The sequence below is a fragment of the Xiphophorus maculatus genome, chromosome 17, assembly GCF_002775205.1.
Source record: "Xiphophorus maculatus strain JP 163 A chromosome 17, X_maculatus-5.0-male, whole genome shotgun sequence".
Taxonomy (NCBI): Eukaryota; Metazoa; Chordata; class Actinopteri; order Cyprinodontiformes; family Poeciliidae; genus Xiphophorus; species Xiphophorus maculatus.
Genome location: NC_036459.1, coordinates 15,850,154 through 15,864,504, shown reverse-complemented (window position 1 = coordinate 15,864,504; position 14,351 = coordinate 15,850,154). Strand labels below are relative to the sequence as shown.

Sequence of the window (14,351 nt, the reverse complement as noted above, 5' to 3'; positions counted from 1 at the left end):
TTTGGTTGGATTTGAGCAGTTAAAATGACAAGACGTCATAAAGTTGAAGTTAATAAAGGTTAAACGTTGTCATGCTCCAGTGATTCTACTGGGAAGAAAGGTGAAAGCAATGGGAAAAGATGCATTGAGAGAATATGTTTTGCAGGACACCTTGGGGAAGGCAGCTGTCAGAGATTCAGATCCTCCTCAGTGTGCAGTTGAAACGGGTCATTTATTAACGGGCAGAAGTTTGGCTCAAGCAAACTTTTAGGAGCGTGGAGAGCAGGTGTTTTACAAAGAACTAAAATCTTGACTCTACTTTTACAAAGCTCACTTCATTACAGGTATACCATGTAGTAAGACATTGCTTCTTCGTCTCCACAGAGATGCAGTCATCAGCGCAGCATAGGCAGACTTGACTCTGGTTACAGACAAGCATGGAGTCCTCTTCTGAGTCCCAACTGGAGCCTGAGACAACTTTGGTAAGTAGCTCCACACTTTCATGGCAATACACAGTTAGACTGAGAAATATTTTGAGTTGTTTGGTAACTTTATGAAGAATCCACATCAACCTTTTGTTCTATAACTGACATGATCAAATAACGTTTGCTGTTCAGCATTGGAAGGAGATGTTGAAATGTTAGACATCCTAGTTGTTGAACACCACATACAAAGTTTCTTGGGAAAAGAGAGAAACAGTACTAGTTGCTAATTAAAAATAAATAAATAAACAGCTGCTTAAATGTGTGAGTTGTGTTTCAGCTATGTTTAAGTATTAAAATCCACTATGTTCCAAAGCTCAAGAGGGTAAAACATAGGTATACAAAAGTATTGCGCTCTCTCACAGCCTAAATAAATCGCAGATATATCGCAATATATTTTACATAGCTTCTTTAAGATTTGTCATTGTCATTATAAAGTTCTTCACTGATATGTTTAAAAGCTAATTTGAGTACCTGCAGTCTGTAACAGCACTCACAGCAAAGGCCATGGTTAGCATCACCTGTTAGCATTCAACTTCCATATCCACCTTGCAGAGTTTGGTTCCAACTTGGCTGGAGTGAATGCTACAGATTTGAAAGTTATCCAATGCCATGGACCCATTTGCAAACACTCTGGGTTACTGAAATCATTAGTGTGTGAGAATTTAACAAACTCTGGATTTTCTCTCTCTCTTTCACTGACAGTATCTCTGTTTAATGTTTTGGGTTCGCATCAGTGGCTTTCCAATGTTAATGCCACATATGGAGTCAGCTTTCTCTTTAAGCCCATATTTACTTTGTAGTAGAGTGTAACCTTTCTATATTTTGGTGGACAGAACACACAACTTGGATGTAAATTACACCACAACTATATCTGGTGGTTTCTGGACATGGAAGTATTTTTCTTTTTGTACATCTGTATTTACAGAAATGTAACAAATTATCAACTATTATATATATATATATATATATATATATATATATATATATATAGTAAATTCCAATTTAAATTATGTGCTAATGCTCCTCCCTCCCTGCGTTATTGCTTACTACACATTGATAGTGGTCTTTACTCAATCCCCATGCTCTAATGCTAAATTGGAGAAGCTTCCTGTGTCCTGCTGGTATCTGTGACATATTATCTGCTACTAGAGTGTACCCTTTGAACCTTAATAACCAGTCTAAGGCACAAATGCTCTCAGTCTACCACAGGCTTGTCTGGCTGACTGTGACAGACACTGAACTTTGCTGAACATAGTTACACTTGCCTCAGAGCTTGTGTGGTGGAGGATGGCCACTCTGTCTACAGATGATTAAAGGTCAGCCATGTCTGTTCAACATCCTCTTTCCAAAGAACAGAGATGGTGAATAAGCTGGTGGCTAAAAATAAAAAAGAACATAGCAATCCACACTTTCTTGTTCCGCACTTTGATGGAAAGTTAACACTTCCTGGTATTAGGGCGCTCACAATACAAGCTACAAATGCTCGTTTTGCCTATCTTTAAAAGGCAAACAATCATTAATTTCTTAATTTGTATGTCAATATTTTTCTTCTTTTTTTAGTTGTTTATCTTTCTGGAGGCTTAATTAGATTTCGAGTTTTATTTTTTGCAAAGCATTGGATTTTCTAAAAGTACATGTGATTGTATTACATCTGGTTAACAAACTTACCAGACGTGGGGGAAGTTGTGAGAACATGTAAGCCCATATTTACATGTTCTAAATATAGAACATTTGTGTAGTTTTCATGAATTTCTTCCAAATTTCTTTTAACTAGAAATCATTTGGATTTCATTCACTTCTGATCCAAAAGACTTATTGGGTTCTGCTCATGGGTTGGAAACATCAGTCTTAAAAGTTATTGTCAGAACAAACTATTGGGGCTTTTAAGGTCTATAAACTCACTGTTAAGGTCATTGTTACAAACATTGTTAGTAGACGATCCGAGACGATTTCATCATCTCAGACGTTGCTATCTTCATCAGTGACTTTGTGCTTAAGATGGAGATGAGCCGCTGAGTTCTCATCCATTGAATTAAGCCGTTGAGCCAGTCGAAAGTTGTTGTTAGGAGGCTTTTCATCCAGTGTGACTTGGATTAAAAAAGGGGCAAGAATTCAGTCTCAGTCTCTAACTGGAATAATAAAGTTTTCTTGTACAATTTTACACCACATTGTCCAAAGTTTTATTTCAATCAATATAGAAAAACTGAACTCATTTTTCTTCTAGTTTAAATGTATTATGTTAGCCTGATCCAATGCCTGTGAAATACATTTAAAGTTTGTAACATCCCAAAATGTCAGACATGTTTTAAAATATACCTCTTTAAAGTTCCCAATGTATCTGAATCATCATCCTAAGCAGCAGTGTTTCTAGGAATAATGGGGACTTATGGTGACAGATAAATTAGGTAATATTAGTCCTGAATCCATCTCCCACAGTTTTTTCTGTCCAATCAACCACAATGAGGTTGAGTGGGAGCAGAACTAAGCACTTTCCCCTCTTTGACACTGGCTGAAAGTGGGTGTGAGTTTTAATAATGCTTTTTTTCTTCTTTTTTTTTTCTGTGTCAATATTGCAAGCTCATTCCCCCTCCCAACCCCTCCTGCCTACATCCCTCCCTAATTTAGTCAGTGGATAATTAATCTGCCGATGATGGTTAAATTAAATTGGTTTGAAAGCTATGTGGATAGATTTACTTTTGAATACATTTTTCTAATTGACTTCCTGGGCTGTATGTGGGGATTCTATCACTTGGGGTCCACCTTAATAAGAGCTTGTGCAAATCGGAGCGCCAACCAGAGCCCCTTGGAAACATCCACATAATCAAAACCAAGTTCATATTTCTGTCAGTGCCTAGTGGGGGGGGGATGAATAATCTTCTGTACCCTGAAGCTGATTATGATCATGCGGTTTTTCTTTTGTGAGTTCTGGCTCAGCGTCTACCTTTTTTTTTTTTTTTTTTAGACCCGGAACATTCTGTGAAAATCTGCCAACTAGCAATGGCAAAGGAAGAGGAAATTTGTGGTTTTAAGATGTTTTTTAGTGGCTCCAATGAATATAATTGTGCTTTGACTGCTGTATATATCAGCTAATTGTCTAAGCACCATGTGTTCAAGCTTTCTATGCCTGTGATAGATTTGCTCTATTTGAAGTGACATTAAAAACTGTTGGCCAAGTCAATAAGAAAGGACAACTAATGTGTTTTAATGCAAAAACAGCACAAGTTGGCAACTTTGTCAATAAAACCTTGATGCTGAGCTAGATATCTCAAATTGTATTTTTTTCCATTAGGGACTGCAAAGGACCCATGCCTATTTACAGATTCACCTATTGGCACACTTTTCTGTGGAATGTAACTCCACATTACTCAAGAAAAATCCACATATTGGCAATTTTTATTTTTTACATCAAACATATCTAGAATATTTTAAAGCACATGTACCTTGGGAAGCTGAGACATCTTGATACTTGATATGCTATTGGCTAGCGTTTGCCAGCCTGCCAATCGAGGAGTGCAATCCACCAATCCTATCTCCTGGACTGGTGGATTGGTGCACTCCACCAATCCAGGAGTGCAGTTTATTTTCCTTGGTGCTGATTGGCTGGACCTCCAAGAGCAGAGATAAGGAAGACTGTAAGGGTTAGCTTCTGTGGTAGTGCCAAAACGGTTTCCTCTGTGCGCATTAAAGCATATTAAGCTATATTTGGTGCTATGAAGTCATAGACAGACAAGTATTCAAGAGTGGCTGTGATCCCTAACGTCCACTGACACAGCTATGAAGCCAAAAGAAAGAAATGAATTAACACATTTTATTTATTAGTCTGTAGTTTTCACAACTTTCACCAATATTTTTCCACATCAGGTTTTTCCAATACTGTCACAAGCCTTTTCCATTGTCTTTTTATGGGTCAGAAGTAGAGCTGCACAGTGTATTCAATTAAAGATTCATTCTTTCATAGCAACACCGACTTAAAACTAAGCTTCCCTTTTCAAAGCCTGATCTGTGGGGGGAACTGGAATCGAGTCCAGGAGGCTAATGGAGCCAGATGTAAAAATTGACTTGAGGCTTCTGTTACACAGCGAGACACCAGGTCTGAGTCAGCCTCCGTACATCAGTGGTTGGGGGAATGGGAGGCGTGGAGTTGATCTGAGAAGCTTCCACTTTAGAGACATTCTCTCTGCTGTAGGAAATTGGTCTAATTGAACAGCGGGGTGGGGGGGGGGCAGTATCTCCAACAGTAAATATGGCAAAGATGTTGCGGACAAAAAGTTAGAAAAATATGCAGCCACTTGGTACGTAAATGATGGAGTGAAATTCAGATGATGTAGGTGCAGTTGCATATTTTAACATTAAAAAATATTAATTTCTAGGCAGATAAATCAGCTTGTTGGGCCAGAATGGTGGGTGGAGGACAGGCAAGAGAGAAAACTGAGTGGATGAATAAACACTGTTTTGCAGAAGCATGTGAATAGATGTTTGACTAAAGTGTTTTCCAACTCTAAAACCTCAATATAATTATCCCTTTGAACTTAAATTCATAATTAATAATTAGTTGAGGTATTTAGCTGATCTTTCACTATTGACAATATTGTAAATCTGTCAACACCTTCTACAGAATGTGAAGTCAAATTTGCATCCAAGCAAAAATAAAAAATTGTTGTTAGGTAACCAGTGTGGTGGTGTGTGACTCAAGTTTTCTATTGGTATTCTATAACAGGGGAAGGTATGACTCATAACTTTATTCTGACCTGCTTTTAAAGTTTTTTTTTTCTTTTAATTTGCACATTTCTTTTGGTTTTTACAGAAATAGTTTTAAAAAAAAAATGCAATTCTCTTCCAGTAATTGTTCAGAGATTTTGTTCTGCTGTCATGTAGCCGCTATTAAATGGTTCTGTTTTTCTGGTATTTGAGAAAACCTATCCAAAGTCACAGACTGAAAGTCACTCAACAGGGGGCTTCCTGCCCGCAGCTAAAGACTGTAGTCTATTTCTAAAGGCTGGTGTTCGACTGCAAATGAGCTTTGCAGTAAAAATGACTAGTTTTTTTTTCTGCTATTTTGAGTGGAAGAAGCAGGGGTTTTTTTTGTCATTCCAAAGATAATGAGTTTCATGATGTGAATCAGACTACTCTGTCAGCAGACTGGAGAATGTTTGACATATTACAATTATTGCTTTGTGAGTGTGAATAAAAAAAATGCAATTAATGTCCTGAGTGTGACTCGTCAGGAGAGTGGGATGAAAAGTAAATAAGTAGAAACGCTTATTGGACATAATTGATAGAAAAGTCAGCCTTTGCTGTGCCTTGAAGAACTATTTATGCCATTTGAACCTTTTTTTTGTCACGCCTTTTTTATACCTTCTTTCCACTGAGCGGTGCTATTCGTTAAACTATTTTATGGTCCAGTGTATTTAGGTTTCCACCGCCAGTTGGACTCTCATTGGGCAGGAGGTGTTAAACATCGCACCAGACAAGAAAAACAACAAACTTGGTGCAATAGAATGTCTTGTTTGTCACAAGCAAGTTTTTCTTTCCCTCAAATCAATGGACTGTTGTATAGCTTCACCATAGCCATACCAATGGACCTACTACTGACGGAAGCCCTCGAATGGTGCGGTACGGTTCTGTTGTATGGGCCGCTTTTACAATGGAAGCACAAAATAGTGTACCAAACCACACCAACCCGTGGCAAACCACTCGGTGAAAACGAGGCATTATGTCTTTCTAAGTGGAACTATAAAAAGGTTTCAGGATGGTTAGGGGGTAAGTGAGTCGTCTTCAGAGTTGATTTTCCATTGTGACCTATGGAGATTACCCTGGTCACTGCTTTATTGATGCAGTGGTGCTTCAGTCAACAAGTTCCCAGGAAGGAGTAGTGTGGTTACAGTAATTGAGCCGGATGGCGCACAAATCCCCATCTTTAATAACCTACCCCTCATGGTTGGTTTATATTTTGCTTCCTTATAAACAATTAACGGCGTACTTCACTGAGGTGGTTGCTTGAAGTTTTGCATCCACGGTTGAATTGCATCTTAATAAGACCAGTTCTCAAAGCAGCAAGCAAGGGGGTGGATTGATGAAGAGATAGGAAGGGGGAAATCACAAGGGCTTTAGAGAATGGATGAAAGCTGAGTAAGAGTATTCAATGGCAGTGATGTAACAACCGCTGAGAAAGTAAACAAGTAAATTACTGAAGGCTTCATGGGGGGGGGAATGTAGAGGAAGAAGAAGAAAGCAAAGAGAGGAGAGATCTCTCATCAGAAAGAGAGAGAAAGGAGGAGGCTCAAATTCTCCTGCATGTGTGTTCTCTCTCCGTCTTGTCTCCTCCTTTCCTTTCAGTGTGTGTGTGTGTTGGAGCTCAGCGGCATGTCACACCACTTTTAGTCTGAACAAGAAAACGGTAGCAGCGATAAACTCCTCTCCCTCGATTGACTGCAGTTCCTGTGTGCTGTAAGTGAACCTTAAACTGTTAGACTCATAGCAGGAAGCAAGAGTGGGTAGCTTAGACTGAGGAGAGTTTGGGTAATGCTCCGCTACTCTTGAGGTATGTTGCTCTATAATTTACTAGAAAGTCATTTGTTTTAAATAAACCATTTTCTAACCATTGCTTATCGGCTTTCTGTGTAGCTGGGTGTTTTCTTCAGTTGCACAGGCAAAGAATCGCAAGTGTTCAATTGTTGCGTATCAATAAATTATCAATATTTATTTTATATTGGGTTTTTTTCTTAGAAAATCTTGTGTTGTACTTACTTCCATTGACTGTGGTTCTGATTCTTGTCGGACCAGTAAACTCTATTAAATCAGACAAATTTGGACTCCCTCAATCAAACCAAAATTCCTCCAACAGCATTGTTGTTCTAGATATTTATTGGCCAGATAGCAACACGGTCTTTAAAATTTCTGGGAAAGTTTATTTTAGTATGTTGCATGTCTGGATTAGTATGGAAGAGAAAATTAAATTTTCTCTTCCATACTATACATAGAAAATATAGAAAAATTATTGTAATTTCTAGACTTTTATCCCCCAGATGTTTATTTTTTATTTCATTCTTTCGTTTTTTATTTTCTTCGTTCGTTCATTCCTTCGTTCTTTCATTTGATATTTCATTCATTCCTTCGTTCGTTCATTCCTGGTTCCTGTGTTCGTTCTTCGTTCGTTCCTGCATTAGTTCCTGTGTTCCTTCTTTCCTTCATTCTCCTATTTAATCTGGCATAGTTAGCTTTTTTGTTTTATCTTTTTAAATGAACAAGAAGGACCAAGAACTCTTGAAAGTTGGAGCCCCACTTTGATTAGGTATAGAAAATTACTTTAAATTGTCTTTAGCAAAATGTCGTCATTGCAAGTATCAGTGTTTGTTGCTTTAATTGTCTTTCAGTTATTCTTCAGAAGTGAGTAAGGAAGACATCTAGGCTAAGAGCTGAACTATGGTGCAAATAACAGGAGGTACAAACGGCTACCGTTTGAGATACGAAGTACTGAAGCATAACTCCTTAATCAGCAAACCCTTTCCAGTCCACCTACATGCCTACTCCGGAGTTAGCTCCTATCTGTAAACGCTGCTGAAATATCCAACCATGTTCATACTACTTAGATGGGAGCAAATTAACTTGATCTGTTTCTAGCGTTCCGCTTTGTATCATCAGTATTCCAGAAACAGTTGCGTTTTTGTTCCTATTTATTTTCCTCACAATACAGTAGAGGCTCTGCGGGAGTGTTGGCTGTGTTCAATAGGTGCAGGCAGACAGGTTAGTGCTGAGAGTAATCAGCCTGACAGCACTAGCCAAGGTCTGTGCTTGTTCATTCTGAACAGCAGCTGGACTGTGAAGTCTACCTTCATAACGCTTCCCCTCAAAACGACAGTTGCAGTTTTTAACCTAATAGATAGAGACTCACCAATCACTGCTTTGTGGCTCATTTACTGTATCTGCCCTTGTAGTTTAATTTTGAACTAGTTTGATGTAGTTTAAGACATAAACTACATTCAGATTATCTCTAACCTCAACCTGCATAAGATTAAAATTTAGCTTTATCTCAATACATTTGAGCTGAATTCCAATTTAGCTAAAATTGTATGTAAAAATTATAAATAAAGCCCCAGAACATAATTAGATGCATTGTTTATTTTTTGTTCTCCAGAGTATGCTCTGAGATTGTTTTATTTTTGGCTTGGGGAGAGCTACGCATCAGTTCTGGACAAAAACTATTTTCCAACTAGATGCCAAAAAATACTAATAAAATGTTCCTCCTGGTTCGTAGTATGTACACAAGATCTTAATTGGTGCTCTCTTCCCAAAACGCTCCTAATGAAAACCTCATGCAGACTGTTTACCCAACTCACGCTATCATCCTTGAGCCTGTCCTCCATGTCACTTCTTGGTTAAAAATCTTACATTGCTGATTCTTTTCTAACTGAGAATTTTACTAAAACAATCTACCCTTCTGTTTGTCTTATTATCTATTATTACATATTTTCTTTTTAAGTGGGTACCTGCTTCTAAATGTTGTGTGCAGTGTACTAACAGAGCTTTAGTTAGGCTCTTTGACACTGGTGAAAGTCTATTATTCTTGAGGACTTTCACCACCTCACCTCTGTGCTCTTCCTGAGCCCCTGGTCTCCTGCTGTGATGAAACTGAGACACCACTTAGTGTGAGGCCCATTTAACCACCAGGCCATCCTCTAACTTGATCTTTTTGGATCATGTCGAAACACTGCTGTCTAATGAGATGCTGCAGACAATCCATCACCATTGCCCCTACCAATGCCCCACAAAAGAATTTGGTTGCATTCACACCAGCCCTGTTTAATCCATTTTAATCGAATTCTTGTCCATTTGTCTAGAAAGTCTGGTTCATGAATGCACAGTCAAGCTCTTATATGGACTGAACAAGCAAACTTTTGTCCATTTACAAACTTAGGTTTGGTTCAAGTGAACTCTGGTGCGGTTCAATTGCATATGGGAATTCAAATGGACCGGAAATTGCTCCAAAAACCTTGTAAATACAACCAAAACAAACGTGGTAGTCTAGCGCTGGGGGGAGATGCGGCTCGTGGTCTCTTACCAAACACTAAAGAAAAATTTTGCAACAACTAAAATCTGATGTTACTCCATTTTTGTTTATATGTTGTGAAGAAGGGAGTTGTGATTGCGTCTTCTTCTGAGGTTTTTGTGTCGTTTCTTCCAGTGGTTCTTAGTGCAGCACCACAGGAAGGGAGGGGAGCTGGTTTTTCAATTAATTTGTATCATTTGGCAAAGCAGAGTTTGTAAATTAACCACACCAGCTAAAAATGTTGCAATTTTGGTCCCCAATCAATCAGAGTCTAATGCACTGTCAAGTGTGAAAACACCCGTAGAAACATCCTTTTTTCTTAATGACTTACTTACTTGATGGCTTTGAGAAGGATAGATTTTATTTAGTATTTAGGGGGGGAAAAAGAAACAGGGCCACTCTGTTTAGAAAAGGGTTGAAATTAGTTTTCTTTCTGATCATTGTCTTGTTTGGATTGTCATTTTGTCGTTATTTGTATCAGAAGTAATGTAGACTTAAATGAAAAATGGTTAAACTAATAGAGGTTTATTCATACTCCAGAAAAGTGCAAGACTTGCTATAATTTTGGGAAAGCTTGATCACATTTTTTCCACAAATGGAGTAAAGGTTTTACAAACCCAAACTGTGTTAAAAAGTTTGAATAACTCGGCCAATCCTTGTAGTTTTTCTGCTTCTGTCATTATAAAAGGGCCCTCGTGTCAATAAAGCATTGAAAAAGCTCCTTATCTGGGGACTGGATGTATGATCTTTGGGTAACCTTTATACTTTGATATCTTTCAAATTACAGCTAAGGTCAGAATTTCTAGCCTCCCTGATGAAATCAAACAAAACTAATCCACTATGTGTTGTTCTTAATATCTCAACAGAAATAACCACAGTGAAACCTGGTAGTACTTGTATTGCTTCCAAAAGAACAAAGAGAACATTTCCACAAAGTCGGATCAGTATATTTTATTGACGTGCCAAATTGTAACAAGAACACTGAAAATGTTTGGTGTGATTTCATCACCCAAACATGAAATCACATGTTGGGCTAATGGTTCTGACTGTCTGATCACACAGAGAGTGAACCATACCTTATTTTCATATTTTTATTTGTAGAAAAAGAGTGTGATTTTTTTTTTACTTCCACTTCACAATAACACACTTCATACTATTCCATGACATGAAGTCCTAATAGAAAACACTTAAATTTTGTTAGCATGAAAAGGATCTTAAGCAATTTATTTAGTAACTGGTTATGATTACTGGTTAGTTTTAGTTTGTCATTATGTGATGAAGATGGCTAACATACAGTAACGGTTAGCAGCTCTCCTTGCTCATCACAACTCTTTAGCTACTTAGGATCATAGTAATGAGGTCAAACAAATTGTTTCTCCTCTGTTATTGCCACATATATTTTCGGATTGGAATTGTGAGACTCATCATATTGGACAGCAGCAAATTCCATTGACTCAGGCATTTCTTCAGACCATACCTTCTACACTCTATAAACCAATATGTTCAAGCAATATTATTTATGGTTTCAGTTCTAGCTCCTTCCGGCCATTTGGACAGACTCCAGGTTTTCCATCTCATACTGTAGCTCTCTGCCTGCCTGGGCTCAGGCTTTAGCCATGAACTCACCACTTTACTGACAGACCTGCCAGTTCCTTAATAATGGATTTAGCTGTTCTGACGTCAAACACAGGCTGAAATGATCTATGTGATTTCACACCATGACGATACTGCAGTGGAATGTGAATGTAGAGAATAATTGGAATTGGGAGTTTTCTAGTTGATCAAAGTAAAAATTGACTTTTAACCAGTAAGGCTTCTAGTATTCACTGTTAGCTTATTGGTGATTTATATCACCTGCTATTCTAAATGTCTATGTTCATTCTAAATCTTTCATTTTTTTCATACTCGGGAGAATATTAGATCAGTTTTACCCTCGTAACATGTTTGAGTTTCAACCTGCCCTTTAGATATAGTACAAAAAATAACTTGTTGTTGTTTTTTACGTCCTCCTCCTCTCTCTGTTGCTGAAAAGGAAACTGGGTCAGAAATGTGCTGCAAGTGATGTTCAAACATTATGCAATATGTCACAGCGCTTTATCCCTCGTTAGCAGTCCCCATCTTTTCATAGGAAGAAAGAGCAGCCTGTGTTTTAGGCTGTTCATTCTGCAGACGGTTCGAGGCTTCCAGGGAAATAGGATGTGATACAATAGAAGATTAGGTCCTATTTTTGTTCATGACCCTTATTGTTGTTTATATTGTTTTCTATTTATGTTGTTTGTGATTTTTTTAAAATTGGAATTAAGTACATTTTATTAAATCATTTGGACCAGAAAGAATCATTTCTGTCCTAACTGCATTAAAGTGGTGGAAATTCAGACCCGTCTAATCACTGTTTTTGGACACACTGACTGAGTAGAGCAACTATTGTAATGTGTTCACCGATGTAAAACTTTGTTCTCAGAACGTGCACGTTGAGAGTATGTTGCAGTGTTCTGTTGTCTGAGCTAGGATGATTATATTGATGTTAAAGCAACGGGACCCGAAAATAGAACCCTGAGGAACCCCATATTTAGTTTCTATTTCAGATAAAGACTGCAGTGTTCTGAACATCAAGTGAGTAAAGTTGTACAAAGTTGCAAGACCATGTGCTACTGATGAACTGTATTGAAACAACAACTCAGTATTTGCAAATGTCAGTTTTTGAATGGGCATCTGGGACAAACAATCCCGATTGGAACATCAATAATCTAAACTGTTTACTGTAAGTGATTGAACACTCATTATTAAGTTATTAAACAAAACATTGTTATGCGCCATTGTCCTTCCCTCTTTTTCTTCTTTCTGTGTCCAAGCAAATATGGAAATTTTAGGTTGAGCAGTCAAGCTTACAGTCACTGTTCATTACTTGTCAACACAGCAGGGCTGCTGTTTTATGTCTGAAACCAATGCAAGGAGAATAGAACCGATTCCCTCAGAAAAATGTCAACTTTCATATTTATAATCTTCCTGATGCAGAACTGCTCACAGTCAAACTGCATCTTGTTCAAAGCACTCATTCTTAAACCGTGGGCTTATGAAGGCGGGCGCATTTTAACAAGAGTGATTCTACCAAGTAAAGGTTTTGTTGACTGATTTAAATGCATTTTCTTTCATGGCTTCAAGTGCTACATGCATTGTGTCTTAAAGGCAAACTGTAGTTCTTTTGCACAGACCTGGCTTCTCTTTGCACTGATCAAACACACCAAGGCCATCTGTTTTCAGCTGCTATCTTTAGAGTACTACAAGCTCATGTTAACCAACAACTTTGAATGCTTCACTCACAGGCCTTATCTTAGATGTGCTGTTTCACATCCTAAGCTGTAAAGGAAAAACTGCACGCATGAAAATGTTGGTCTATCGGCAGGTAGTTCAAAGGTGATCACATTTACTTTCATTAATCTGTCTGTTTTTTGTAATTTTTTAAATGGCCGCTAAAATGTTTTGTATGTATGTTAAACAGCTTAAAGCACACTATATTAACCTAATTTAATCTCATTATTAAGGACAGTCATATATAATACCGTATAATATCCACAAGCAAGCTGAAAATATATTTCTAAGGACTGTTTAACTATTCCCAGTTATAAAAGGCTTCTGATTGGAGATTCACCACTGGATACCACTCGTTGCTTGTCAGTTTTTTGATAATAAAAGCTCTAATATTATCTCACCAGACGCTGAAATCCAACAATGCATTCTCTTTCCATTGAGTCAGTGTTTTCCAGCTCTATCATTACATCTTTTTTCACCAAACCTTTGTCTTCCTGCCAGACGTTGTGTCACCTCTGCTTCCTCATCTGCATATGTAGTAATCAGCTCTGACAGCTAACACTTTTTTTTCTTTCAGCCTGGCCCTTTAGTCAATCAAGTAAAGCAACTGGGGTTATTTTAAGTTGACGTCTTATTGAACCAACTTAGAGAAATTGACTGAGTAAGAATAGTTTTATTATAGGATTAGACTCCGGCTGTGATCACGGAAAGCCGCGGTATTATTCAGACTACAACAGCTGAAGATTTTTTGCCTTCGACTATGTACCCAGAACTATCCAGGAATCTCAGACACAAAGCCAACTAATGATCAGCATTGGAAGGGAATGTTTTGGAAGGCAGAAACAGTGTCCAGGTATAACTGTACTTTCCAACCGCATGACGATCAGATGAGCTGAGATTAAGGTTTGTTAATCGACCTCTGACGTTCAGTGACTGTTTGCTAATCCCTTCCTCTTATTGTTGCAAGCAGGTCTTAGTGTTGTCTCTTTTTTTTGTTTCTTCCTCAGCTAGAAAATGTCAGGGTTCCAACTCAACAGCTTTTTGCAATTTTGTTTTCCCTTTCTTGGAACAAACATGGGTGCCATTGTTTTCTATGGCTTCTACCGTATTGAGCTACTTATGTTAGCATCTTTCACCACAAATGTGATGGGAACAACTGTGAAAGGAATCCATCAACAGCGCAAATAAGATAAACAGCCAACTCTGAATGCACCATATTGTAGAATAATACACCTCCCCTTGAACCTAACAAGAAATGTTAACATTGTTGAATATTATTATGCTGATATCAATTGCGCATATTTTCGATGCCACTTTAAAGTACACATCTAGGTCACTTAGATCTATATGAGGTGTTGGCGTAATTCCATCCAACTGGGATTATATATTATTGGAAATCAGAGTTTGAATTTATGAAATGCAATAGTATAGAGGAGCCCCTGGACCACAGCCACTCGAGATTAGCTAAACCCTGCAAATACTAAAACGAAATATACATTAATGCATTATTAAGCTCAGTGGAAACAGTCTTA

General features: G+C 37.9%; 1 protein-coding gene across 4 annotated transcripts in view; it reads left to right on the top strand.

Moving 5' to 3' along the window:
• osbpl8 (oxysterol binding protein like 8) overlaps positions 1 to 14,351 on the top strand; it is a 69,600-nt gene that overhangs the window by 18,264 nt on the left and 36,985 nt on the right. For 3 of the 4 annotated variants that reach the window (XM_023349984.1, XM_023349982.1, XM_023349983.1), the window contains exon 2: positions 364 to 461. In XM_023349984.1, the coding sequence (XP_023205752.1) occupies positions 417 to 461 (45 nt within the window). In that variant the 5' untranslated portion in view covers positions 364 to 416. Of the gene's footprint in view, positions 1 to 363; positions 462 to 14,351 lie in introns of those variants that run through there. The other variant, XM_023349986.1, reaches the window with a different exon arrangement.